The 27,044-nt window shown below is 41.1% G+C and overlaps 1 protein-coding gene across 1 annotated transcript in view; it reads left to right on the forward strand.

The window, feature by feature from the left end:
* Nucleotides 1-27,044, forward strand: part of LOC109928682 (acyl-coenzyme A oxidase-like protein) — a 106,495-nt gene that overhangs the window by 40,548 nt on the left and 38,903 nt on the right. The window contains exons 3-6 of the mRNA XM_048596682.1: nt 1,748-1,857; nt 7,627-7,738; nt 9,323-9,410; nt 19,925-19,995. Coding sequence (XP_048452639.1) covers nt 1,748-1,857; nt 7,627-7,738; nt 9,323-9,410; nt 19,925-19,995 — 381 coding nt within the window. The remainder of the gene's footprint in view (nt 1-1,747; nt 1,858-7,626; nt 7,739-9,322; nt 9,411-19,924; nt 19,996-27,044) is intronic.

Consider the following 27,044-nt stretch of genomic DNA (forward strand, 5'->3'; position numbering starts at 1 on the left):
ACTCGAAACGTTAACTCTGTTTTCTCCTCCACAGATGCTGCCAGACCTGCTGAGCTTTTCCAGCAACTTTGTTTTTGTTCTTGAATAGTTCACTTCTCAGGAGGAGGGAAGGATAAATTAAAATGAAGATAAATAAAACGCTTTAGAAGATACAAAGATACAATCTGTTTGGTGGTGGTTGTTGCACTGAGAGAGGAATAACATTGTACAATGGAGCCAGATATTAAATAATTAAAGTTAGACTGAGTGTGACTCCTGTCTCCTCAGTGGAAAAACTGGGTGTATTTGTTCTGGAATACTCAGGCTTTTTAAAAAAAGTTTCATTTATACAAATACAATACAGGCCTGTTTCTAACAGGAATATGATTCATAAAATGGGCTTGTAGCAACTCTGATGTGGTACATTGTCACTATTATTCATCTCCTTTTTAATCCCCACTCTTGATACACAATGTTGCTGTGCCTTATCCCAATGCATTTAATGATGTTGAAGTCACATGCAACATTAGTAGGAATTACAGGACTTCATTATACAATATAACATCATTTGTTTCAGAGTTTAGTTTTATTTTTCCATGTCTCCACCCACCTTATCTGCTCTCCATTAACTAAGTATTGTTTTGTTAACTAAGAGAATGGAAAGAAGCAGACATACTAGACTGACCTTATTTGATGGCAGAGCAGGCTTGAGCAGTCAAACGGTCTACTTCTGCTCCTAATTCATATGTTTCTATGAGACCCCGACCTCCCAGATCTCATCTGAATGCCTCTGTTCCCGCAGCTCGCCAGGTGATTCTTTGAGACTCTCAGTGCTTGGCTTTTCTTCTCTTTGTATATGTGGACAATATGATGCCATGATTCCCCATTCCTGTGTTTTAGTTTATGTTTTAAAAACCTCCAGCAAGCCCATTCAAACAGCAAGCAAAGAGTTCCCCATTTCTAAAGAAGGGTCCAGACCCGAAATGTCAGCTTTCCTGCTCCTGTGATGCTGCTTGGCCTGTTGTGTTCATCCAGCTCTACACCTTGTTATGGCAGATTCTCCAGCATCAGCAGTTACTACTATCTCTGGTTGGGTTACAACATTGGTTTGAGGTGGGCAGAGGTGTGGGACAGATTTGTGGAAAATGTTGGCTGCCTATGGAGAGGTGATTGGTCCTCAGTGTTTGGTGCTTTCTGTCTTTGAATGGGGAGATGGTAGCCCACTAATAATGTCACTGAACTGGTAATCCAGAGCCCCAGACTCATGTTCTGGGGACACGGGTTTAAAGCCCACCATGGACCTGGTAGAATTTAAATTTAATCCATAAAATCTGGAATATAAACATTGACACAATAAGGATGACCCATTGATCCATCATCAATTGTTGTGAAAACCCATCTCGTTCACTGATGTCTTTTAGAGAAGGAAACCTACTTGAGCCTTATCCAGCCAGGCCTACCTGTGACTCCAGACCCAAGGTAATGTGACCAACTCTTAACTGTGTTCTAAAATGGCCTAGCAGACCACTCAGTTCAAGAACAATTAGGACTGGTAACAAACGGTAGCCTTGCCAGTGACACCCCACATCCCATGTAAGAGTAAAGCAATATGGTGAACCGCAGCCATTGACTCCATATCTCATTGTTTCGTGGTTCAAAGCTGGCTGTATTTGGCCAAGTGCCTGTCAGTCTTAAGGCTACATATTTTGTTTAAATTAAAGAAGGTTTGTTTTAATTTGTAAATAAATGTCATTGATTCACCTTATAGGTGGTTGTGCGTGAACTTTTAGCTCAATATGCAAGACAGTATGAAGAGAAGCCTGTGATTGGACTGCTAAGAAACTGGACCGGTGCTGTGGCTGACAGTTTAAGAACCAGGTAAACATTGTATAGCTAATGGATAAGGAAGGAAAAACCATTTTTTTTTGACTGGCCGGGGCTATGTCCTTGGTATATCATTAGAGACTATTAAACTTGCTCCCAAAACTCTTCCAGTCTCAAACTAATGCAATCAATCCAGTTTTGGATCCCACCACTTACTCTGTGGGTGGGCTGAGAGGTTTATCCATATTTCTGTCTGAACTACATGAGCAGCATTGACATATAAACCAGACTGATGGTTTGGACAAAAGTGTAACAAACTGTGGTTGCTGGAAATCTGAAACAGAAACAGAATCTCAGATCTACAGGATGGAGTCAAAACAGCATATCACCTCAAACAATATCGTGTGTAATGTTTTTGAAAAGAAAATGAGCAACAAGAGGCTATAGAGGTGTCCAGTTTAATTATGAAAACCGATTGTTAATCTTCTTTAATTAAATATACTATACACGAGAGTTAATGATTGGAACATATTGATATTAAGGCATAAAAATTTTTTAAAGTGGAATATTGTATTATTATATTATTTGTGAAGAAATAGGAATTAATTATGATAAAAATGTGCATCCAGGGCGCCTCATTTACTGTTATGTTACAATCAAATGACAACAATGAGTTAGTCCACTGCCCACACAGAGTGCAGCAAGAGATATAGACCCGACCTGCCAGAGTTTTGGGTCTAGGAGTGTGATTATTCTGAATTTCTGAGAGCTGGACAACTTGGCTCCAAACCTCTCTTGAAAGTATGGAAACTTCTCTGGAGTGTAGTTGTACTGAATCTTAAGTGGAAATTTTGTTGCAGATAGCCAGCACAGATCTGACAGGCCAAATGGCCTCCTTCAGTGCTCAAATCCATTCTATAATTCCACTCTGTATGTGAATCATGAAAAGAGATTCAGCCACCCAACCAGAAGGGGCATTTCACCTCCACTCCCTACCCTCCCCGCAAGATTAGTACTGCCAACCCACCCTAGGTGCCCTAGTATCTCCAGGAATAAAGATTGATCATTGTGGTGTAAAGTGGGGAGAAAATCAAAGCCCTTTTTAAAAAAAAGTACAAGAGATCCCATTAATGGTTGACTGGCTGTGAAGTGTTGTCATGTGGGTAACAAACAGCATGTTCCAGTGGCGCACCACAGGAATGGATGTGGCATCAGTCGGGGGTGGGGTAGGTGGAATAAGGCTCTGCCTTTGGAGGCAGAAGGTCACGAACTGAAACCTGTTCGAATATGTAGAACCAGAACTGGAAACCCCAGCGTCGGCCCAGTTATCTGATGTGTACACACTCAGACTTTTAGCAGAAAAGCAGTCAGGAGCAGGAACCCTAACTGATGTTCCCCTTCCTTAATCCGGGATATAGGGTTCAAGGTTTTTGAGACGGTTTGTAGCTCGGGTTATGGATGAGGTTGTAGACCTGCTCACCGAGCCGGTGTGTTTGATTGCAGATGTTTCATCACCCTGCTAGGTAACATCATCAGTGCGCCTCCGGTGAAGTGTTGGTGTTCTGTCCCGCTTGTTATTTATATGCCTCGGTTTGCTGGGGTGGTTGGCATCACTTCCGGTTCTGTTTCTCAGTGGTTTGTATATCGGGTCCAGTTCAATATGTTTGTTGATGGAGTTCCAGTTGGAATACCAGGCCTCCAGGAATTCTCTGGCACGTCTCTGTTTTTTGCTTGGCTTGAGCTTGTACAGAGTTCAGCTGCAATGCTCTTATCACCCCCTCAGCCAAGAATAGACAAATTTTCACAGACCATTGTGAAGCCTGTAATCTTTCCGCCAACACCACCGCTCCCCCCCCCCCCCACCCCCCACCCACCCAACAAAACGAGCAGAAAAGCTGGAAATTCTAGCTGTATCTGCAGAATGGGAAACAGTCAACATTGGAGGTGTCAATGAGACTTTCTCAGAATGGGGAGACACGAAATTGAGGATAGAGAGCATGCACATGATAGCTTTGAGCATTGATGGGCATATTGAGATTTGTGGTTCGAGGATTGCTGACTGTCTTGGAGACATTTGTAACAGGGGGCAGATTCAAAACATGAACAGTGAAGGTTTAGTTGGAATCCACATGAAATAATCTGAACTGGAGCAAAAGATTTGTCAGTGAGAGCGATACTTGACAAAACACAAGGGGGGAAACTGAAAACAATCGGAGAATTGTGTCCAGTTCTGGTTGCTCTGTTATAGGAAGGATATTATTGAGCTAAAAAGCATTCAGAAGAGATTTATCAGGATGTTGGAGGGTATGGAAGGGTTGAGTTGTAAAGAAAGGCTGGACAGGCTGAAAGTTTTTTTCACTGGAGCATAGGAGTTTGAGAGGAGACGTCATTACAGGTTTATAAAATCATGAGGGGTATAGATTGAATTAATGGTAAGAGTCTTTTTCCCAGGACGGGGGATTTCAAGACTAAAGGGCATATTTTTAAGATGAGAGGTAAGAGATTTAAAAAAGACGTGAGGGACAAATTTTTTACACAGAGGGTGGTTGGTGTGTAGAATGAACTTCCAGAGTAATTGGTGGACATGGGTACAGTTACAACGTTTAAATGACATTCGATAAGTACATGAATAAGAAAGGTTTGGAGGGATATGGGCCAGGTGCAGGCAGGTGGGTCTAGTTTAGTTTGGAATTATGGTTGCACCGAAGGGTCTGTCTCCGTGCTGTATGGCTATATGAACATGGTGCAAGAAGCAAATAGAAATTCATTTGGAAAGAAAACAGATGTTCCAAGCAGCCATTTCTGTATAATTGTGGCATTTCCTGTTCTTAGTTAAATTTCCTTGATCTTGTTGTACTTTTTGCTTTTCTGCTCTGTTTTGAGCTTGGTTCATTTACCTTGCTTAATTGGCTGTAAGACATCTCAAGGAGGTGGAGTTGGGGGAGCAGTGTTCCTGAGGTAACGAAATATACAATTGCAAATCTTTCTTTCTTTAAATGTCTTGCAAATACTGTCTTATCAGTGATCTTATTAACCCCCTCAATCCCCGCTAACTTGTTCTAGCCAGCCTCTGACTCCCAAGGTTAGTAAGGCGATTGGTTAGTTCTGTTGGCTGGAGGGTTTTCAATGCAGTGTGATGCCAATAGTGTGGGTTCAATTCCTGCACTAGCTGAGGTTACCATGAAGGTCCCACTTTCTCAACCTCACCCCTTGCCTGAGGCATGGTGACCCTCAGGTTAAACCATCACCAATAAGTCTCTTTCTAATGATAGATTGGGCCTATGGTAATTTCTACTTTTTTCAGTAAGGGATAATAAAATCAATCAAGGTTTCCACTGCTGACAGATTTTTTTCAAAAGTATACTTTATCATGAAAATTTGTATCCAAAAACGGGTACAAAAACATTTTGACTTGAATATTACACGATTTGTAAGAAAATTCAATATATCCATGGACACGTTCTTCTGCACACCATTGTAACAGTCCTCATATTAATAATATACATTCTACATTAGTTATACTGTCTAAAGGCAAAACATTTCAAATTGGAAATTACACCAAATGCTGTAGAGATAATGTATTTCCCTGTACCTGACTACACCCAACTGGGCAGCCTGTGTCTGTGGACAATGGGCTGGACCTGACTTGGTTGAGTTCCTTGCCCTGTTTGATAAGCATAGAGAAATCCACTGCATAGCAATCATGGAGTCCTGCACTCTCATCAGAAATGGGAATTGTAAATTTCTTGAACCATCGGAAAAATAAGTGACAATTTAAGCAGCTGTTTCCGTACACAATTCAACAACCGCATCCCCCCTTCCACCATCACACCCTTGCAACCTCCCCCCCCCCCCCAGAACCCTTCACCCTTCCTCAAGTCTCTGGTATGAAATACGGGAATGAGCACTAGTCCAAACTCAGCGTATTCATGAATCCCTTGCAAGTGAGACAAATATACAGCAATGGGAAATTAGGAAAGAAGTTGAAGCTGTACCTCATTTCGGAGGTGTTTGTCAGTCTGTACAGTCAGGAGTGGGAGACAAAACACTGTTCCCAGAAGTGAAACAAACTTTGTTAAGGCTTCTTAAAACGTGTTTTTCTGGAACTTAATCCTCTGTCTGTTATTAGGTTGTTTTCAGATGTGTGTTTATAGACACAGTCAGTATTCATAGATCCAAGTAGCAAGACATATGGATAATGACAGGAGTAAAACCAATGTCCTGGAACATTTGGGCTTTCCGGTAATATCACCACAAAAAAGATGAAAGGTTCAAAATTATCTTTGAAGCCAGTGGTGACAAACAGATCTTGGAAGGAGCACTTCATTACATAGGTCTCTATTTACACTAACAAACATTAAATGGGTTCTGACTTTGTGCTGGATGGGAAATCATTTAACAATGAACGTGCACAACTATGAAGAAACATACTCCTCAATTCTCCCTTGATCTACTTCTGTGTGGGTTTGTGTTGTGCCCCTGCTACCAAGCATTTTAAATTGTGCATCTAATTTCAACCCATTACACTGTTACAGTGTTGCAGCAATATCTTCCACAATTTTCAATGGTACACTGAGTTTCTGCTTGGCTCAATAGTTTCTGTTGCTACGCCACGGGAAGAAGTGCACAGATTCCACATCTGACAGAACTATACAGCACCAGACGGGGTCAGTAGCTCATTTAGCTGGATGCCTGGTTCACGATGCAGAGTGATACCAACAGCATGGGTTCAATTCTCAAGCCTGCTGAGATTACAACAAATGACTTGCCTTCTCAATATCCCCCCCTTGCCTAAAGTGTGGTGACCCTCAGGTTAAACCATCACCAATCATCTCTCTCTTTAATGAGAGAGCAGTCTTCAGTCCAGTTGAACAATAGTGACTTTACCTTTACAATCTTATAAAAGGCCTTAATAGGTTTGATTCAAAATGCTGGCTCTTTGAAAGAGCTATTGGATAGATTTAATTAGTCCTCCCTCGATTTTTTTTTTCTTTAAATGCCTATTCAGTTCCCTTTTAAAAACTCCTGTTGAATCTGCTCTTTCAGACAGTACATTCCAAATCATACCAGCTCACAATAAAAACACATTTTCCTCATCTCGACTCACACTTAAATGACAAAAACTAGGCCTCGATGACCTAATCATAAACCAAGTAGAGTTTGAACTTCAGAGGGCAGTGGACGTAGTGTCCAGGTCTCCAGATTGTCATATAAGGGTTAATTCAGCATTTCTAGATTTACAACAGGGAACCAACTGTGTCTGAGCTTAGAGTAAAATGCTGTAAAATCGTGCATTCTGCCACTGTTAGTCATTGTGACATCGTAACTGCATTTGACCATGTACTGCAACCAACACAGTAATCAGCAGAGGGATATGTGATGGTGATGTAACTGATGTAATTGTTTACAACATTGATTGCATTTCAAAGGTGCTTCTTACGTTAAGTACCATAAAGTATTTCTGGGGCATAACAGATATTGTAAACCTTACTTTCCTACACACTTAATTCTGATCTAGTCTTAAGACAATCAGTCATGGTGTGTGTGTGTGTGTGGACATACTGGGGAGCAGTGATGGTAGATTATTTAAGAGAGACTGGATAAATAGAAGAATTCTGAAATGGAGTAGTGAGTGGAATTGAATAAACTTTGAAACTGAGTAGACATACTGCAATGGCCTTTTTCTGTCCTGTTCATTAATATACTTCATTCTAAATGTAGTCTTGGTTGCCTGCACCTGACAGAACCTAAACTAATTTGTTGTTTACTTTTCTTTAAACAGTTGAAAAAGCTCTGATCGTCTGTTCATTAATTTCCCAATAGTATCCTAGCGTTTAGCACAGAGACGGTGGGTAGTCTGAGCTTCTTACTGAAAGCACTAAATTACCGAGAGAGAATCCTTCAACGCAGTTTGGCAGCCAGACTCCACAGTAAGGTAAAGTCAGATCCCAGGTACTTCAATGAGATTATTGGTTGTGCTGATAGTTTTTTTGTTATTCTTCAGACTCACTTGCTAATGTCAGTCACTGAGGAAACTATAAACAAACAGCCAAGAAAATTGTTTAAAATTTATTTGCGAGACGGTCGTGCTTTTAAATAGATGATTGCGGTAATCTGCAGGAGAATCAATCCAGATTCTACTTATCTACTTTACTGTAACCAGTTTCAATGGGGATAGGAAGGGGCTTGAAAGCAGATTGTCCTTGTTCCTTCTTGGCCACTAAATGTTGCAGGGACTGGGTGAGAGGAGAGGACCTAGAGAGGGGAAGAGAAAAACAATTTGAAAAAAGCCCTGAACACAAAGATTATCTTGTCCTTGGTTTCATAACTAGACAAATAAAAAAAGTTGCACCCTTATGTAGAAACAAGGAGAAATCTGAAACAAAATACATATTTCTAGCAATTACATTTTTTAAAACCAACTAGCGGATGTCTCAAGATATTACTCACCTCGAGTCAAGAGATAAATTGTTTAAACCAACAGGGGTGTCATTAAGAAGGCATACCCAAAAATGTTTTACTGGAAATAAGTATGACAATTGTAAGTAAACACCATGCACAAAAATGTTAATACATAACAGATTTGTACATGATTGATTTTGCTAGAAGATAATGGGGGGAATTTTAACCACACAGGATGGGTAGGTGGGAGGGGGGAGGGGTGAGTGGGAAAGGAAAAAAGACATTTTAAACCCAAGTCCAACCCACCCAGTTCCGGTTCTGTTGGAGGTGGAATGGGGGCGGGTGACCAGTTTACTTCAGGAGTCAGGTTGGTCAGTAAAAGCTTTTCAGGACGTTGTGTGTCTTTGAAAGGATTTTTTTTTTATTTTCAATTTGTGGAATCTGGTGTCTCAGTGCTTAGAAACCTGGCAGGTAATAGAAGGAGGGAATCCATCAGTTAAATGGCATTTGCAGCACTGCTTGTGGTCCGAAGCAGGAATGTTCCCTTCACCAAGTACTATCTCTGACTCTCCTCTTATAATCTCTGGCTGTCCTCACGATCTGCAACAGCCCCTATAATTGTCTGACGCCACCCCCCCCCCACCGTGATCTCTGACATCACCCGTGACTCTCTACTTTCTCCTGCAACCTCTAACCGGCCTACACAATCTCCAGTAGCCTTGCATGTTCTGCAACTCCCCTACGTGATCTCCTGACTGCCCCCCATGACCTCTGACTTGCACCACAATTTCCAACTCCCCACCCTATAATCATTGATTCCCTGCATGATCTCTGACTCCTTTCATAATCCATGATTCCCCAACCCTGTGATTTCTGATTCCCTGTGATTTTCAATTCTTCCAGTGACCTCTGCACCCCATCCTCAGCAATCTCTGACTCCCACCAGTCATAATCTCCCAAATCCCCACTCCTGTGGTTTCTGAGGCTGCCACTCCCATAATCCCTAAATTTGCAGGCCGCCAGGACCTCTACTCAGGGAGATAGAATGTAAGGGCCAATCTCACTGAAGGTGGTAGATCATCTAACACCTTGCTTCAAAATCTGTTCCTTTTCTTAGGTAACGAAAAGAAAGGAAGAGCCTTTCAGTGCCTGGAACTCATGCCTCCACCATGTCACTTACCTTGCACTGGCTCACATTCATCGAGGTCAGTAACAATATCTGTTCATTTGATATTTTAATTTTGACATATTTACAGTACCAACAACACTGTGGCAACTCTAACAAAGAAGCAACTTTCTGGCACGCATCAGTGGATCTCCATCACCAGCTGGCCAGAGATGTGCGAGACCAGCACTGATCGTTAATTTCTTTAGTCTCCAGTTTTCCCCTCTCCATTCCCGAAGACATCACCAGCTTGCTGAAGTCCAGATTCAGAACTACTTCATGTATCTCTAACAAATTGTATGAACTTTGATAATGAATTAACATATCAAACCATGGAGGGCATCAACATTGAGGCCAGTCCAATCTCTACAGTCAAACCCTGTCCAGTCCCTACAGGCAAACCTAGTCTAGTTTCTACAGTCTAGTTCAGTCTAGTCTACAATCAAACCCAGTCTAGTCTCTACAGTTTACCCCAGTCCAATCTCTACAGCCAAACCCAGACCACTCTCTATAGTCAATCCTAGTCCAGTCCATACAGTCAAACCCAATCCAATCCCTACAGTTTAACCCATCCAATCTCTACAGTGAAACCCAATCCAGTCTCTACAATCACACTTAGTCCAGGTCCCACTGTCAAACCAAGTCTAGTCTCTACAGCCAAGCCCAATGCAGACCCCACAATCAAACACGATCCAGTTCCCACAGTCAAATCACAATCTAGTTTCTAAGTCAAAACTCAGTCCAGTGTCTACAGGAAAACCCAGTCCAATCTCTACAACAAAGTCCAATCTAGTCCTGCAGTCAAACAAAATCCAGACCCCACAGTCAAACACAGTCCAGTCCCACAGTCAAAATTAATCCTTTCTCCACAGTCAAACCCAGTCCAGTTCTGAAGATGAATCAGTAGACTCGAAAAATTAACTCTGTTTTCTCTCAATAGCTGCCGCCAGACCAGCTAGGTTTTATGAGTATACATGATTTTGTGTGTTTCTGGTCCCTACATTTGTTTTTCCAGCAAGAGTCACCATATATAACAGCTGTGCAAATTGTAGTTGATCTTTGATCTCCTAAACCCAGAGTACTGAGGCTACTTGTGGCACTTGATATTGCCCATGGGTACTTGGACCAGATATCAGAAAGTAACTGGTAATGGAGGCATAACTTCAGGAGAGGAGAGGAAGGTCAATAAGGAGAGTAGTTTGGATATTGTTTTAAATGGCTTGGCAAAGTTTCCGTGAAATAATTCTCATTTTCCAGTGCACCAATCATCTAACTTACTCATAATATCTGAAAAGTTATAAGTAAGGAACAATGTACTCCAGAAAATCTCAAGATTTGAACTGATTATAAAGAAAGTTCAGACTGATGTATCAGCATTTAACAGTTTGTTAATTAGTTTGAAAATTTGCTATTTATCTTCACCGAATTGGTGATTTTTGGCCTGCATTTTTTTTCAACCTTTCAGAAAGTGGTGACCTCCATGAGGTGGGGGTGGACAGTAACCCTTTTCTGTAATTATTTTACTTTACAAAAGCAAAATACTATGGATGCTAGAAATATGAAATTAAAAGGGAAATGCTGGAGAAACTTAGCAAGTCTAGCAGCGTCTGTGGAAAGAGAATTAGAGTTAATGTTTTGAGTCAGATGCGACTCTTCGTAACTGAAGAGAGAGGTGTCAAAATGATGAAGTTTATATGGTAGATAAAGGTAGCGATGCATAGTAAGTTAAACAAAAGAGAAGGTCACAGGAAGGTAAGAGGGTTAGGCAAATTAGAGAGAACAGTTGTTACAGAACTAAAGGCAAAGGGAGTGGTAATTGTTCGAGAGCAAAGAGCCAGGTCCAGAGTAGTTGTTAAAAGCAGTAAATGGGGAAAACTTTGCTTTTTATTGGCGGGGAATGGGAAGCAACAGTGAGGGAAACAAATTTGAAAAAATTTGTGGTCAAAGTTGTTCAACTCAATGTTGAGTCCAGAAGGCTGATTTCACTTGATTTACTGTAGTCACATGTACCTAATGTATAGTGAAAAGTTTTGTTTTGTGAGCAGTACAGGCAGATCATAGTAAACAAAGACATACAGATCATAGGGTGCTTAGACTGAGTGAGGCATACAAGGTTACGGCTGCACAGGAGGTGCATAAGGCAAGATCAACATTAACAAGATCAATACATTTTGGAGTTAAAGAGGTCCATTCAGCTATCTGATAACAGCAGGGAAGAAGCTGTTTTTGAACCTGTTAGTGCAAAACGGAAAGTGGGGCTGCTATCTCATGAGCTTGCATTGGGCTTTATTAGAACACTGCAACTGACTTGGGACAGATATGTAAATATGAGAGCAAGATGATGCATTGAAATGACAAGTAACCAAGTGAGCGGAGGTGTTCTGCAAAACAGTCACCCAGTATGCATTTGGCCTCCCCAGTATAGAGGAGACCAGATTGTGACAAGTGACTATAGTAGAGTAGATTGAAAGAATTATAAATAGATCGCTGCTTCACCTGTACAGCTTCTTCCCTCAAACCGTCTCCCCTTAGTCCTCACGTACCACCCCACCAATGTCCAAATACAATGCATCATCCTCCAACATTTCTGCCACCTACAATCAGACCCCACCACCAAAACAATATTCCCCTCCCCAACCCTGTCCGCTTACTGCAGGGACCGTTCATTCCACGACTCCCTCATCAGTTCCACACTCCCCACCAACCCCACCACCACAGCCGGTACCTTTCCCTGCAATCACAGGAGGTGCAATACCTGCCCTACACGTCCCTTCTCACCTCCATCCAAGGCCTCAAACAAACCTTCCAAATCCAGCAGAGATTCACCTGCACTTCATCTAACCTCATCTACGGTATCCGTTGCTCCCGATGTGGTCTCCTCTACATCGGGGAGACCAAACGCAGACTCGGGAACCGGTTCGCAGATCATCTGCGCTCTGCATGCACCAACCAACCTAACCTTCCAGTTGCCATCCACTTTAACTCCCCCTCCCACTCCCTGGTGACATGTCCATCTTTGGCCTCCTCCACTGTCAGAGTGAGGTCAAATGTAAAGTGGAGGAACAACACCTGATATTTCGCGCATTAAAGACTAGACCAGAAGAAGCTTCCCAAACAAAAATGTCATAACTAGGACCCATGTAAGTACCTGTGGCCACATTTTTTTTTCGCATGAAGTGAGACAAATTAATGGAGAAATTGTTTAGTGAGAGAACGAGTTCAACCAGACAAAGTTGGGTCGTGGTGGATGAGGACTGTTGAGGTCTTTTGTTCAAAGAAGAGGAGAACCCCCATGGCAGATAAAAGTATACAGAAATAGGGCATCCATAGTGAAGAGAGGGCAGTTATGGCCAGAAAAGTAGGAATTATTGAAATGCCATAGGGCAATTGTGAATTTAGGTGAGAAGAGACTGGTCAAGGGGAGAAAATATACAATCAACTTAGCAAGAAATAAGCTCAGTGGGGCAGGCACACTGGGCCAATTCAGTTTGCGTGTTTTGGGAGGAAGGTGGAAGTGGGTTGTACTGGGTTGGGAAATTATGAGGTGGATAGCTGTGGAGGAAAGATAGCCAGAGTAGATGAGGTCAGTGACAGACCTGGAAAGAATGGTTTAATGTTCAATGCTAGGGTCAACATGGTCCAGGGGGAGGTAGGGAGAAGTTACCAAGAGTTGACCTCAACCACTGCAAGATAGAGGTTGGTATAATGACAACACAGTACCACCCTAGCCAGCAGAAGGAGGGATGGGATCACAGTAAACAGGATGGTAGGAAGAATCTGGTGGGATATCAGTACCCTTAAGTTGTTTTGTTTATATTTTATGTCTCTGTAGGTCTAATGAGGCACTTTTCATCAAGGTTCCTGGTACTAAGACACCCTGGGCTAAGCAGATAAAATCAAAGTTTTTTGTTGTTTCTTTAATCATTTATGGGGAATTGTGGGATGCTATACAATTCCGATAAACCAGTACAATTGAAGTAAGTGTATAAATGTTTTGTAATGCTGGTTCATTGGATGGGATATTGTAGGAAATGCTAGAGAAGGAAGGACCAAGGTCTACCTAGTTTGGCTTGCACCATCCTCATCATGTATACTGCAACATTACTGGAGTTGTTGGTGAACCTTGACAATCCATCTCAATCAGTCTACATCCAGATCCAGGTGAATGGAAAATTTTGGAAACCACAGGTTCAAAATCTCCTCTTCTTCCCAAGCAACCACCAAAGTGGGACTCAATGGCCTTGATCTTTAGTTTAGGCATAATTAAGTTATTTAACAAATATATTTAAGATCCTTATATCTGACTGGCCTACCTGAAAGGAGGCCTATTAATGTCCTACGTGCTAACATTTACGTTCCCAATTTGGGTGGGAGAGAGTCAAGAAAATAAGACTATTTATTTCTGGATCTATTTTAGCAAATGTTGTCAGTTTATTTTATTACTTCATGCGGTCTCCAATTTACAAAAATCTGACTTACAAACACTTCTTTTTGTGAACAAGATCCCATACATGGATGTATTAATGTAAATTTGAAAGATCCAAAATGCAAGCATTTGCTCATTTTATGTGTCTATTTTATATTGTACTGTATTGAGTTATGACTTGTATACAGATTGACTTATTAATGTGCTCAAGAATGGAACCCATTCGTAAACTGGGGACTGCCTGTAAACAGTTTAACTGCATCATTCGTTCATTTGTTAATTTGCAACAATATCTCTTCAGTCAGTATGCAAGTATCTTTGTTTAAATTCCAAAACTTGAATTGTGCTGTGCTGCTTCAACTTATTAGCAAGCCGTTTTTGTGAAGTTACTTTTAATGTTAACAGTAGTTGAATGTCTTCATTAACCCCACAGGGAAAGGAATTTCACACAAACGTGTTAAGTGTTTTCATGCTTTTGTCACACAAAGTAACTTCAAACTTTAAGCATAAATGAAGGCACTTGGTGCTGAGTATTTTCCTCTTTTTTCTGACATTTCTAACAATTATTGTAAAATTTCATCTAACTCTATGTTTCTGTCTATATTAGATAATGCAGTTTTAACAAAAGCTGTCTCTGAGTGATTTTTAAGTCGCTGAAATGATGAAAGGGGGAGTGTAGGTTTAACTCCCAGTTTGTGTTAAATTAGTTAATCTCAGCCAGAATGGCTGCATAGACACAATTATTTGTGTACCAGATTACGGAAAGAGAAATCTGTCAGTGTTCCAGTATGCAATATGCACATGATGAAACTGCATATATATGTCAAGCGGAGATAAGATTAGCCTCAACTACAGTCTTGCTATCATAGAATAGCCTGCCAACATTTACTGTTGATATTTATCCATGAAAAATAGCCACCTCGGTAAGGTACTTGAAGGCAACTCCGCACTCTAGGAACTATATCCCCAGAAAATACCTCAAACGTCAAAAACAGAAAGTCAAGGGGAAAGGCTTGAAAAAGAAAACTTTACCATGACTATGTTACAAAGCATGGTAATGTTTCTGCCATTGTGCTGATGATTTAATCTCTAATTTGAATCCTTGGCCGCCTGAGCATCTTACTAATGCCCATATTATGTTCGATATATTCATTTACAACATTTTCTCTGTGCAGAGGTCAGTATGACCAGACTACCTCAGACGTTCTTGAATTTAGTTTCCACAAGCAACAAAACTACTCCTTAGCTGGCGACCTTGTTCTTTTTTCTTTTGTTATCTTGCCAATTTCCGCCACTGCTACCACTCCTTTGTAGTTGCTGACTTCTGTTAACATATAATTCCAGGGGCTCTAGCCACTTCTTATGACTCAACCACCACTATTTATAAATTGATCTTGATTAACATTCTGTTTAATTATGGGAGCATCATGTTGAAGTTTCATCCTGTTCTACCCCCAATACTTAAGCATTTGCAACAAATGCATACACCTGCACATATGCACACATCCTCTCCCACTCTTACACAGGATTTGTTGAACAACAGTTCTGAACAGGACCCCCAACTCTGAAGCTGTAAAGCTAATTTCAACATTGTTTATTGCTACCACTTTTCATATTGGCTGTTCATTACCAAGTAGAGGAGTTTGGCAGATGACTACAGTGAAATTGAGTTAAATGAAAGGGTTTCAAACAAAATATTCCAAATGACCTTATATTGTTGGTTATAAAATGTAAGAATGGTTCCTTTTTAATAATGAGGTAATAACACTGTAGAGGCAATTACAAAAGTGTAATGGAATGAGGTTCACAAGAGGACTGGATGAATTCCTATTAGCGAACATATTAGTTATAGAATCAGTCAGGAATTTGGAGAGTAAAGAAAAAGGTTGGAATTTATGTATTGCCTTTGATCACTTCAAGATGTTCAAGAGCTCTTCATAGCAAGCGATGCATAGTGGGAAGAACAGCAAGACAGTTTTTGCATAACATCAAGTTAAATGGTGTTTTTGTGATGTTGATTGATAACCAAAAAATAGCCAGAACTGCTGTTCTTCAAATAATGCAGTAGAATATTTTTACATTCACTTGACAGTGTCTCTGACAGTACAGCATACCCTCAGCACTGCACAGAAGTTTAGGCCTAGAATCTGTAAACAAGTTTCTAATGTTGGACCGGGACCCACAGTTCTGGCTCAGAAGACTTAGGAAGAGTAGGACAGATGGACCATTACTTTAAACATTTACTATATCATTTTATATTAAGTCGAGACCAGAGTTTTACCATTAGTTAGTAAGCATGACACAAGTCAGTTTTGTGGAGCCTTTTGAATATTTTGACCCAGTAAACTTGCACTTTAGTTCCATTGATTCTGGGACAGAGAAAAGTAGAATAAAAAAGATCGTAATATTTTGAGAATGCTGTGATTTCCAGACCTTTGCATCTCAATTAATCTTTTTAATCCTGAATCTTGTGATAGAGTACTAGCAATAGGACATATGATACATTAATCAGAAATTTCTTGCCACACCATTAAAAACGATAAAGGACTGGAATGGATGATTCCTAACCTTTAGTGGCTCATTTAGTTTGTAGGTATTGGATAAGTGCACATCTTTATGCATTTCAACAATAACCCGCACCTCGAGAATTACGCAATGGCTGTTCCTCAGGAGAGTGTCCTTGGCCCAACCCATCTTTGTCCATTCTTCATCAATGACCTTCCTTCCATCATGAGGTCAGACATTCGCTGATGATTGCACAGTGTTCAGGCTAATTTGTCACTCCTAAGCTACTGAGGCATTCTGTGTCCACATGCAGCAAGACCAGAACACCATTCAGATTTCGCTGACAAGTGGCAACCTATCTACCACATGTAGGCCAGGCAGTGACCATTTACAGCAAGAGAAAACTGAATCACAAAACATCTTGGGGGTTACCAATACCAGAAACTGAACTCAACCAACCATATAAGTATTGTGGCTACAAGAAAAGGCCAGAGAGTTCTGAGGCAAGTAACTCATCTCCTGACTCCCTAAAGCCTGTCTACCATCTTCAAAGCACAAGTGTGAAGTGCAATAGAATATTCTCCAGTTACCTGGATGAGTGTGGCACCAACAACGCTCAAGAGAATCAGTACCTTCCAGTAGTTTGATCACTTTTCTGTTCTCTATCTTAAACTTTCATTCTTTCCACCACTAATACACTCTGCCATAGAGTTCTACTGCACTGAAAAAGGCCCTTCAGTGTATCAAGTCTACTATTCTTATCCCATTTTCCACCACTTGGCCTATAGCTTGTATGCCTTGACATCACAATTTTACATCTAAATGCTCCTTAAATGTTATGAGGGTTTCTGCCTCTACCACCCTTACAGGTAGTGAGTTCCAGATTCACACTATCCTCTGGGTGAAAAATGTTTTCCTCATATTCCTTCTAAACCTCTTGCCCCTTACCTTAAATCCATTGCCCCGGCCATTGATCCCTCTACCAAGTGGAAAGGTTTCTTCTGTCTACCCTATCTATGCCTCTCATAATTCATAACTAAAACTCTCCAGCCCAGGCAACATCCTGGGTATTCTCCTTTGCAGTCTTTCCAGTACATTCACATCCCTCCTATCATGTGGATTCCAGAACTGCACACAATGATCTAGTTGTAGCCTAACCAACTTTTTATATGCTTCCAGCATGATCTCTCTACTCTTAAACACTATGCCTTGGCTAATAAACGCAAGTATCCCATATGCCTTCTCAACTGCTTTATCCAGTTGCCGTGATACCTTAAGGGACTGGTAGACAAGCACACCAAGGTTTCTTTGATCCTTGGTGCTTCCCAGGATCTTACCACTCATTGTGTACTGTATAAAGGGACACTGCAGCAATCCAGCTTGGCTCTTTTGATAGAAGTTTCCGAATGTGTGACCTCTGTCACCATGGGACACTGTCACTTGCAAGTTCTCCTCTAAGCCACATGCCATCCTGAGTTAAATATATATTGATGCTGGGTCAAAATCCTTGAACTCCCTAATGGCACTGTCAAAGTATCCATGCCAGATGGACTGCAGCAGTTCAAAATGGTCTAGCCAGCAATGCAGACATTCCATAAAAGGAAAAAAAACTGTAAACATTTTGCAGCTTCTGGAGTGCATCTTGGCAAGGAAGCTCACAATTGTTTAGCTGCACATGTGTGGACTTTTAGGTTGATGTCTGATTTTGAAGTGAATAACCATCTTAGCCTCACTACTATTTCTAACACACAGCTCAGCCAAGTTAGACATGTAAAATGAGCAGGTTGGCACCTCTGTTCAAATAGTGGGACGAGAAATGTCAAACGAGTATGTTTAATATTCGCATGCTCATATTGTATTGCGTGGCTTCAAGAGCTTCCTGAAGTACAACCAGCAGAGAAAAATGCAACTGAAAATGTAATCATCATTTATCAGTTTTATCAATTCCTCATTGTTCTGATTTAACTTGCGTAAAAATCTTTAGCTGATGTTAATAATGTAGATTTAACTAGAAGCTTGACATGGCAAATACCATTTAGGATGTGCCATGAGACAATATTTCATTTTTAGCTAACTTAAATCTTTGTAAAAGAAAATTCTCAGCAGAATTTTATTTTTATTTTTAATCTCAGAGTGATTTCTCTTTAGAATGCAACTTGGACTAATTGTATTTACACCAAGTGCAGCACATGAGGGGGCACACAACTATTGGTGGAAATTTGTAACGTGCAGTGCAGTCCATGGGTTATTGCACTGCACAGAAGTTGACAATACTCTTGAGAAGAATGTTTTTACAACTTGGGGACAACTGTGAAATTATTCTAATTGGAAGTATAAACCAACCCAGTGATTAGAGAGACTCAAACCCAACTTTTTGTAAAAGATAAGAGCAGCTTCTGTACAGTTGCTAACTAAAATTTAAATGATGTGGGTCAGACAGTTTTAAGTCTGTCACAATGTTCTGTAGGTAGCAGATAACCTTTTCTCTCCTTTCAGCCACCCACACAAGTAGAAAAAATAAGCTTCAAAAAAAGTAATGAGCATTTGCATGCAGCAGTAGTTCTGCTTTTCTTTTCAGTGTAATATAAACACAATGCTTATGTATAATAAAATGTCATATTATATTCAGAGTTTCTGTTGACCTGAAGTGTCTTCAGCAATGATAATATACTTCATGCAATCAATAAGTTGCTGCTAAGTTGGACAATGCAATGCTTTAAAGAGTTGGGTGCACTCCTGTCATAGCCTACTAATATCTACTGGATGTAACTTTACAAAAGCTTGCCAACCTGTTTTTGATTGCAATTTATTTTTTGTTCTGCACTGGATGACACCATTCCTCAAGAATAATATCAAAGTCCCCCTTGCCATTTTAGCAGAAAGTTCAAAACAGAAAATCCGGTTTTGTCCTGAATCTTACTTGTCCCTTAGTATTATTGATTGGAAGAATTTCCTGGGTGTCGTTAAACTTTACATCCTAAATAGTTTAAAACAATAACAAAAGAAGCTACATTTATTTCCTGACCTCAGGACATCCAAATTGCTTGACAGCCAATGAAGTATTTTGACATAGTAGTTATTGTTGTCGTATTGGAAAGCACAGCACCCAATTTGCACTCAGCAAGTTCAACTTGAGAAAAATGAAAGAAAAAAGCATCCGGTCATTGTAGTAATGTTGTTTGAGAAATAAATGTTAGTAGGAGATCTTTTTGAATAGTGCTCTGGAACCCTTTGTGCCCATCTGAGAGGACACGTGACTTCTTCAGTGTAGTACTGAGGGAATGTTTTATCGCTGGAGATGTAGTCTTTCAGATGAGATATTAAACAGAGGTTGCACTTGTGTTTCAACAACAAATGTAGGGAAAGCATTCTATCAAGAAGGGTGAGAAAGAAACAATAGACAAAAGGTTTAAAGGAGCCATGTTGGAAGAATTTGGAATGAAACCTTGATTGAAAGGACGAATTTTGAGATGATTTACAGTCATGTGAGAAATAAAAGATGTGTTTTTTTGCTCTGAAAATGGTCGAGGGTAAATTGCAGGCACTTAGAATCTCCTCGAAAAGTGAGAAAAAAAAAGACTCTCAAGACATGAAGCTCTTTCATCTCTTTTGCTTGTTTGCAGTGACCTTAGAACAGTTCTGGAAAGCAGTGGAACAGTGCCCAGTCCCAGAAGACCAAGCTTTGCTGAAGAAGGTAAGATTACAAACTGAAACTCCCCCTTCAGAGAGAAACAATTAGTACATTCAGCATCAGAGCCACATTGTTCTTATCACCAAGGCCCGTTTATCATCTTTTCAGCTGTTAATAACTGAGCAGGGAGGGACACAAATATCATCACTGAGTAGGTGGGCTGCAGTATCTCAAACGTATTTGCTGCCACTTGGTTAAGTGCTGGAACTTGTTTGCAAGGCTGACAGGAAAGTGGGTGTTGAGTGTTAGCTGGAATTTATTTCAGTTTTAAATAGAATTCAATTATCTCAATTCAATGCTATCTATCAACAGTACTCTCTTTAACCAACTTATCAGGACTAGTTTGCTAAACTGACTGAGAATGTGCCTAATTACTGAGCAAACCTGGCTTTATCAGCTTTTAAAATAGGAAAAGTTAAAGCTGCACACGCTTTATGACAGACTTCCTTGGCTCAGCCACAAAATTGACTGCAATACTTACTCAACAGTGAAAAAAATTACTTTTTACCCCCACGTCTTTGCCTCTCTCTCTCACTCTCCTGAACGTGAGATCCCAAAGGCCACCATCTCGCACAAGTAGCCATTGTTCATCAACAAGTCTCGACAGCCAGGGAGCCAATCAGCTGACACGAGCAAGACGCCTTTGCTCCTGGGGTCAAGTCTCAACACCCAGTGAGCCAATCAGCTGACACCAGCAAGATAGACCTGGTCCTCTGCTGACGTGGACACTTCAAAATAATAATCGTAAGGATACAGGGAGCCAGGCCGATTGCCTTTCCCTAACCTGGAGACATCAAAACAACTTGTTGGATTCACACCTGCAATCTACTCCCAATGGGGTCCTACTAATCCATGCGGCTCACAAGAGCAGCATGAGTGAGGAAGCCTGTGTCACTGGATGTGTGCTCAGCTGGCTCCCTGGAGAAGATGGTGATGAGCTGCCTTTTGAACCGCTGCAGTTGTCAGGGTGTGGAGTATCCAGGGTGCTGTTAGGGAGGCAATTCCAGGATATTGATCCAACAACACTGAAGAAATAGCAGTATATTTCCAAGCCTGAGTGTGTGTGGCTTGGAGGAGAACTTGCAGGTAGTGATGTTCCTCCATGTCAATTGGCCTTGTCCTTTGAGGTGGTAGAGGTCATGTGTTGGGAAAGTGCTGTCAGAGGAGCCTTGGTGCGTTGCTTAAAACATTCTATCCCGATTCTTTGGGAGTTTTTGCCTCCGCTGCCTACCCTGAAATCTACTGACTACTTTTTGTAAAGAACATCCTGATATAAGTTGCAAATTGTCTTTCAGTAATTTGAATTTGTGGCCCTTGTCTTACTGTTCAGTTCAATCTGAAACAAGGTCTGGATTTAATTTTTAATTTTTCAGTGCTGTTAATTATATAATATATCTCCTTAAGTTCACTCACAGTTACCTCTTTTTGAGGCTAAAATGACCAAGTTTCTCCAGCCTTGGTTACAATTTTTGTGTATGATGCTTCTGTCAGTCATGTAAGCTTTTGACATCTTTCATGGAATAATTATAACAACCCATAACAACTCACCCAGTCTCTTCCAAATCCACAACTTGTACAACTTAGAAGGATAAGGATACGATGCACAGTTAACACTGCCACCTGTAAGTTCCCTTCCAAGTCCACGTACCATCCTGATTTGGAAATGTATTGCCACTCATTCACAATGGCTGGATCAAAATCCTGGATTTCCCTTCTTCATAGCACTGTGTGTATACATAACAACTGTGGACCACAGTCGTGTAGTCCAGGAACGTGTTAGAATAGTCAAGTCTAGTGGTAACAAAGACATGAATGGAGGAGTCAGCAGCAGATGAAAAGGTATGAAGTCAGGTGATGTTAAGGAGGTTAAGGCAATTTTTGAGGTTGTACAAATATGATATTGCGAACTCATCTCAGGATCAAATGTCACACCCACATTGTGATTCGACTGGCTTAATCTCAGATACTTGTGAGAATACACAGATAGGGAATGGACATTAACACATCTCATCACAGCCAATTAGATCTCCATTTCACTTATTAAGGTGTGACTTATAGACCGAGACGCTGAAAGCATGCCTGGACTGTGTTCATGAAGATAAAGCCCTGAGAATCGCCAGCAATTGGGCTTTGTCTGCATAACAACTGAAAGCTGAAAGTGTCACACGGGTGCCTGATATAGCTCTGGGAATTATTCCAACACTAAGGCCACCAACAGGGTAGATAGTGGGAGATCAGGAGTGAATGGGGAGTGGGGTTAGAAAATACAGACTGCCAGGAACTTGGAATTATTTCTGGATTGGAGGACAGCACTGCTGTTCCCCCTCCCCTTAGCTCCAAAAGTAAGGTAAGTAAAATAAAATAAAATAAAACAAATGGAAATTTACCTGTTCTTCATCAGTCCATTATAGGATCCACTGGATAGACATATGTAGATGTGGCAAAACTGATAAGAAATTGTGCCCAGATTTTCCAAAATTTCTGAGTCCTAAATCAGATGTCAGCCTTCTAGCAACCATTATCAAATAGCCTGAGCCTTCAGAAATGATTGACTACTAAATTTGCAGATAAGACTGATTTCAACAGAGCATACACCTAGATATTAGTCTTTTGGTAGCTATATTTGTCCAGAAATCACCCCACCAATCTCCCGCCCCCACTTTCCTGAATGTTTTTACAGGATCGTGTCACTGACTATGAGACACTAATCACACCATTAACCACCTGCAAAACTAATGAAACTTATCAGCATCCCAACTTCTCTTTTTAGATAAATTGTACATCCAGGTATTTTCTGTTTAGCTTACACTTGCTCTGTTTGTCCATTGCAACATCTATTGCAACTATGCCACCTTCAAGCCAAAATCACTCCAATATCAGTCTTGAGCTCTGGAATGCAGACATTTGTGTATGAGCTGTTTCAGGAACCAAGCTCCAGGTCATTGGGTCTAGGCCCGAAATGCCAGCCTTCCTGCTCCTATGATGCTGCTTGGCCTGCTGTGTTCATCCAGATCTACACCTTGTTATTCCAGGTCATTGTTCCCTCCTCCAAAGCAAATGAGAAAGTCATTCTTTTCACCTAAAACCATTAAAACTGGATTCCTCTTCCAACCAGCTCCCACGGGTCAACATCTCTTTTCATCGATTCATATCAGTGTCACATCCTGGAAAATGTGAACAATTTTCCATATCCGTAGAGTCTTCTGTTTTCTAGATGACAAAATTAATCAATCTGCCAATTGACTGAGGAAAAGAGTTTCTAAGGACCTGAATCTCCAACTTGAGACTAGGATCATGGTTTACCGAACTGGGTGCTACCTGCACTCATATATGCTTCAGAGACTTGGACAACCTACAGCAGGCACCTCAGAACTCTGGAGGGGTACTACCTTTGGAAAGCCCTGAAAATATGGTGGCAAGAATGTCCGTCCAACAGCGTGTCTGCTCTAAAGCCAACTTGTCCAGTATCAAGGCACTGATTATTCAAAACTAACTCCAAAGGTCAGGGCCGTGTAATTTGAGTGCCTGACACTAGGCTCCCAAAGCAGCTAATCAACTCAGAACTTGGTTACAACAGAAGACTCCCAGAAGGACAGCAGAAGCACTTTGGAATCTTCTCAATCAACTTATAGGTAACTCTCCAACTCCAGTTAGACCCCACCACCTGGAACATCTTCCTCTCTCCACCCAGCTCTGCCTTCCGCACGGACCATTCTCTTTGCCACTCCTTAGTTCACACTACACTCCCCACCAACCACTCCAATCCACCCAGTACTTCCCCTGTAACCATAAAAGGTGCAACACCTGCCCACACACCACCTCCCTCACCTCCATCCGGGGCCCTAAACATTCCTTCCGGTCGAGACAGAGCTTCACCTGTATCTCCTCCAACCTATTCTATTGCATCCAGTGCTCCCGATGTGGGTCTTCTCTACATCGGTGAGATCAAACATAGAGTAGGTACCGTTTCACCAAGCATCTTTGCCTGGCCCATAGCGGCCAATCTAACCTCCCAGTCACTGCCCATTTCAACTGCCCATTCTATCCCCCTTCGACATCTCCACCCTCGACCTCCTCTGGTGTTGCAGCGAATCAGAATGCAAATTTGAAGAACAACACCGTTTCTTCCGCCAGGAGCCTGGAGGACTCAACATTGAGTTCTCCAATTTCAAATAACCTTCCCACCCATCCCCCGTTCTATTTCCAGCCCCACCTCCTCCCTTCCATTCCACCTTCTGACCGTCCCTTCCAGCCACCAATCGGATTCATCCCTCCCGTTGACCAACCAGGTCGTACCTACTACCAGTGTCCACCTATTGCTGCCATTCTGCTACAACACTCGCCCCACCCCCTCTTTATCTGCAGCTCCCCCTACCCCCACATCCAGTCCTGAAGAAAGGATATCTGAAACGTTGACTTCTCCTTTCCTCCAGATGCTGCCTGGGTTGCTGTATTCTTCCAGCCTCCTGTTTGTCTCTCTCATAGGAAACTCTGGCTTGTGACTGACCAAAATGGAGAAAGCTCATTTGGGAAGACACCAAACACATTGAAACACATTGTTGAAAATATGCAAAGTCAAGCTGTCTGAGGGAGCATGGAAACCTCCAAACAACCCATCAGTTTAACCTATCTGACCCTCCAAATGCTACATGCCCTATGTGTGGCAGTGCCTGCAGATTACATACTGGATAACTGTCTGTGTGGAGTTTGCACATTCTGCCTGTGTCTGCATGGGTTTCCTCTGGGTGGTCTGGTTTCCTCTCACAGTCCAAAGATGTGCAGGTTAGATGGTTTAGCTGTGGAAAATGGGGAGCTAAGGGGTTGGAATGGGATGCTGTTTGGAGGGACAGTACAGACTCAAAGAGTCGAATGGCCTCTTTCCGCACTGTAGGGATTTGATGAAATGACTGCGAAAATATTGAGTGCATTTGCCAATAATTCTGTAAACTACATCTTCCTACGGGGCAGCTGGTCCAAAAAGTTAAACATGACGGATGGGTATACAAATAGGAAGGGTTTAGATGGATATGGGCCAAATGCTGGCTGTTGCAAAATTCGTATTGTACTTGTGGATTGGAAAGTAGGACGTTAGAATTTGTTTGTAAAATGATAGGGGGAAAGAGTGTGTGGTCCCTTTAAAAAGATGTGTTTTTTTTAGGCTTGGGGATTAAAAAAATGTCTGCAGGCAGCAGCAGATGCAGAGAGTTCTTGAAATTGAAACATTGTAACAAAAGGCTATACTGTTAGCGGGCAAAGCAGCATTTTTACTAAGACAAAAGGTTTTTGAATTTAGTCAATTAATTTAAACCAGGCCCTGGATACCAAAGCCCAATTAAATTTAAATCTGATGGTTTTGACAACCTCAGACCAATCCTATTGTAAGAAATTAATAGGCCATCAAGGGTGTAAAAGAAGAAGGCATTTGAAAACAGGTGTGAGCACAAACTGCCATCTGTTAACAGAACAGCTCTGAACAGCCATCAGCTCTAAAGAAAGAGCAAATCACTGACCCCCACAGAAATTTTTAAGATCCCAGAATAAGCACCATCTAAATAAAGGTACTGTGGCACTCTTAGCTATTATACCTGACACAAGAATTCGACGGAGGAAGGTGTTACTGACTGGGGGACAACAAAGAAGGCAAAGAACGTTCCAGTAGACTTATCTTGACAGTAATTTTGAGAGATTAAGCTGGTTAATTTGGTTTATATAAGTGGGATTTGTATCTGTTGGAACAGCATACTATTAGAATTTTGTTTTATTTGTGAATACTTAAGGGGGAATTGTTTGGTTTGTTAGTAGCTCCGTCAATTTGTTAACTGTTAGATAAATAAATTGTTACTTGTTGATTATAAAGTGAGTATCGGGGGCTTCTTTCGTTTAACCACTCCTTCAAATAGATTATGAGGCAAGGCAAGCTTCTTGGTTTTAGTTATCGGGGGCCTGGGGGTGCGAGATTGACCACTCCTTTGTAACACTGGCAAATGAGCTTAGATCAGATTGGCATGTCTGGTCAGCGTGAACAAGTTGGACTGAAGGGCCTATTTCCATGCTATATGATACTCTGAATTATCATACATCATGGGAGGTCATTGTCAACCCACTTGTTTTTGTCCTGGCTATTTTAAAGCACTATTCATTTAGTCTCACTAGTCACACTCCCCTGTTTTTTTTCCCTTTAGCCCTACAAACTTTTATTCTTTAATATATATTTAACTTCCCATTGGAAATTACCGTTGAATCTGTTTTCATGTTGTATTTTATAACTTTCTAATGCATATTTCATGATATTAGAATTTAGTTAACTAGATAATAGTTGCTATTTCTTATAGGATTTGCATGCTTTATGGAGATTACTTTTCTAAACTTAAACTGCATAGAGCTGGTTACTACCACTGACCACAAACTTGCTACCAAATGTTTCTGAGGTGATCTGTGACATTTATCTTAGTTGATTACTATAACCCATTGTAGGATGCAGCTTAAAGGGTAAGATAGGGTTCAGTTTTATTTGTAGTTTACAGATGTGAAAACTTGCATAGGGAGGTAGCAACAAGAGAAAACATGTGACACAGTAAGATCTACAACAAAGTTTCAGCTGATGCAAAGCAACAGATCAACAATAACAGGGAAGAGAAACCAGTAGAGATAAGATTATTGGGTTTACAAAGGGCATTTGAGAAGGTGGTACTCATGTTTAAACATTGAGAGTACTGTAGTAGCATGGAGGAAGATCTGGTTACCGGACAGAAAACAGAAAGTGGATAAACAAGGTATTTTCAGTTTGGCAGGCTGCAGCTCACAAAGTACCATAAGGATCAGTACTGAGACTTCAGCTATTTACAACCTAAGACAAAGTTGCTGAGAGGGCTTTGTCTCAGTTTGCTGACAGTAAAAAGTCAAATGGAAAGATAGGCTGTGAGAAGAACATAAAGAGGCTACAGAAAGATATAAAGAAGTCAGGTGAGTGGGCAACAGTATGGCAAATGGAATATAATGCGGGAAGGGTAAAAACTGAAAAGCAGAATATTTTTAAAAGGAATAAATATTCC

This window comes from Rhincodon typus, chromosome 5, assembly GCF_021869965.1.
Source record: "Rhincodon typus isolate 14 chromosome 5, sRhiTyp1.1, whole genome shotgun sequence".
Lineage (NCBI taxonomy): Eukaryota > Metazoa > Chordata > Chondrichthyes > Orectolobiformes > Rhincodontidae > Rhincodon > Rhincodon typus.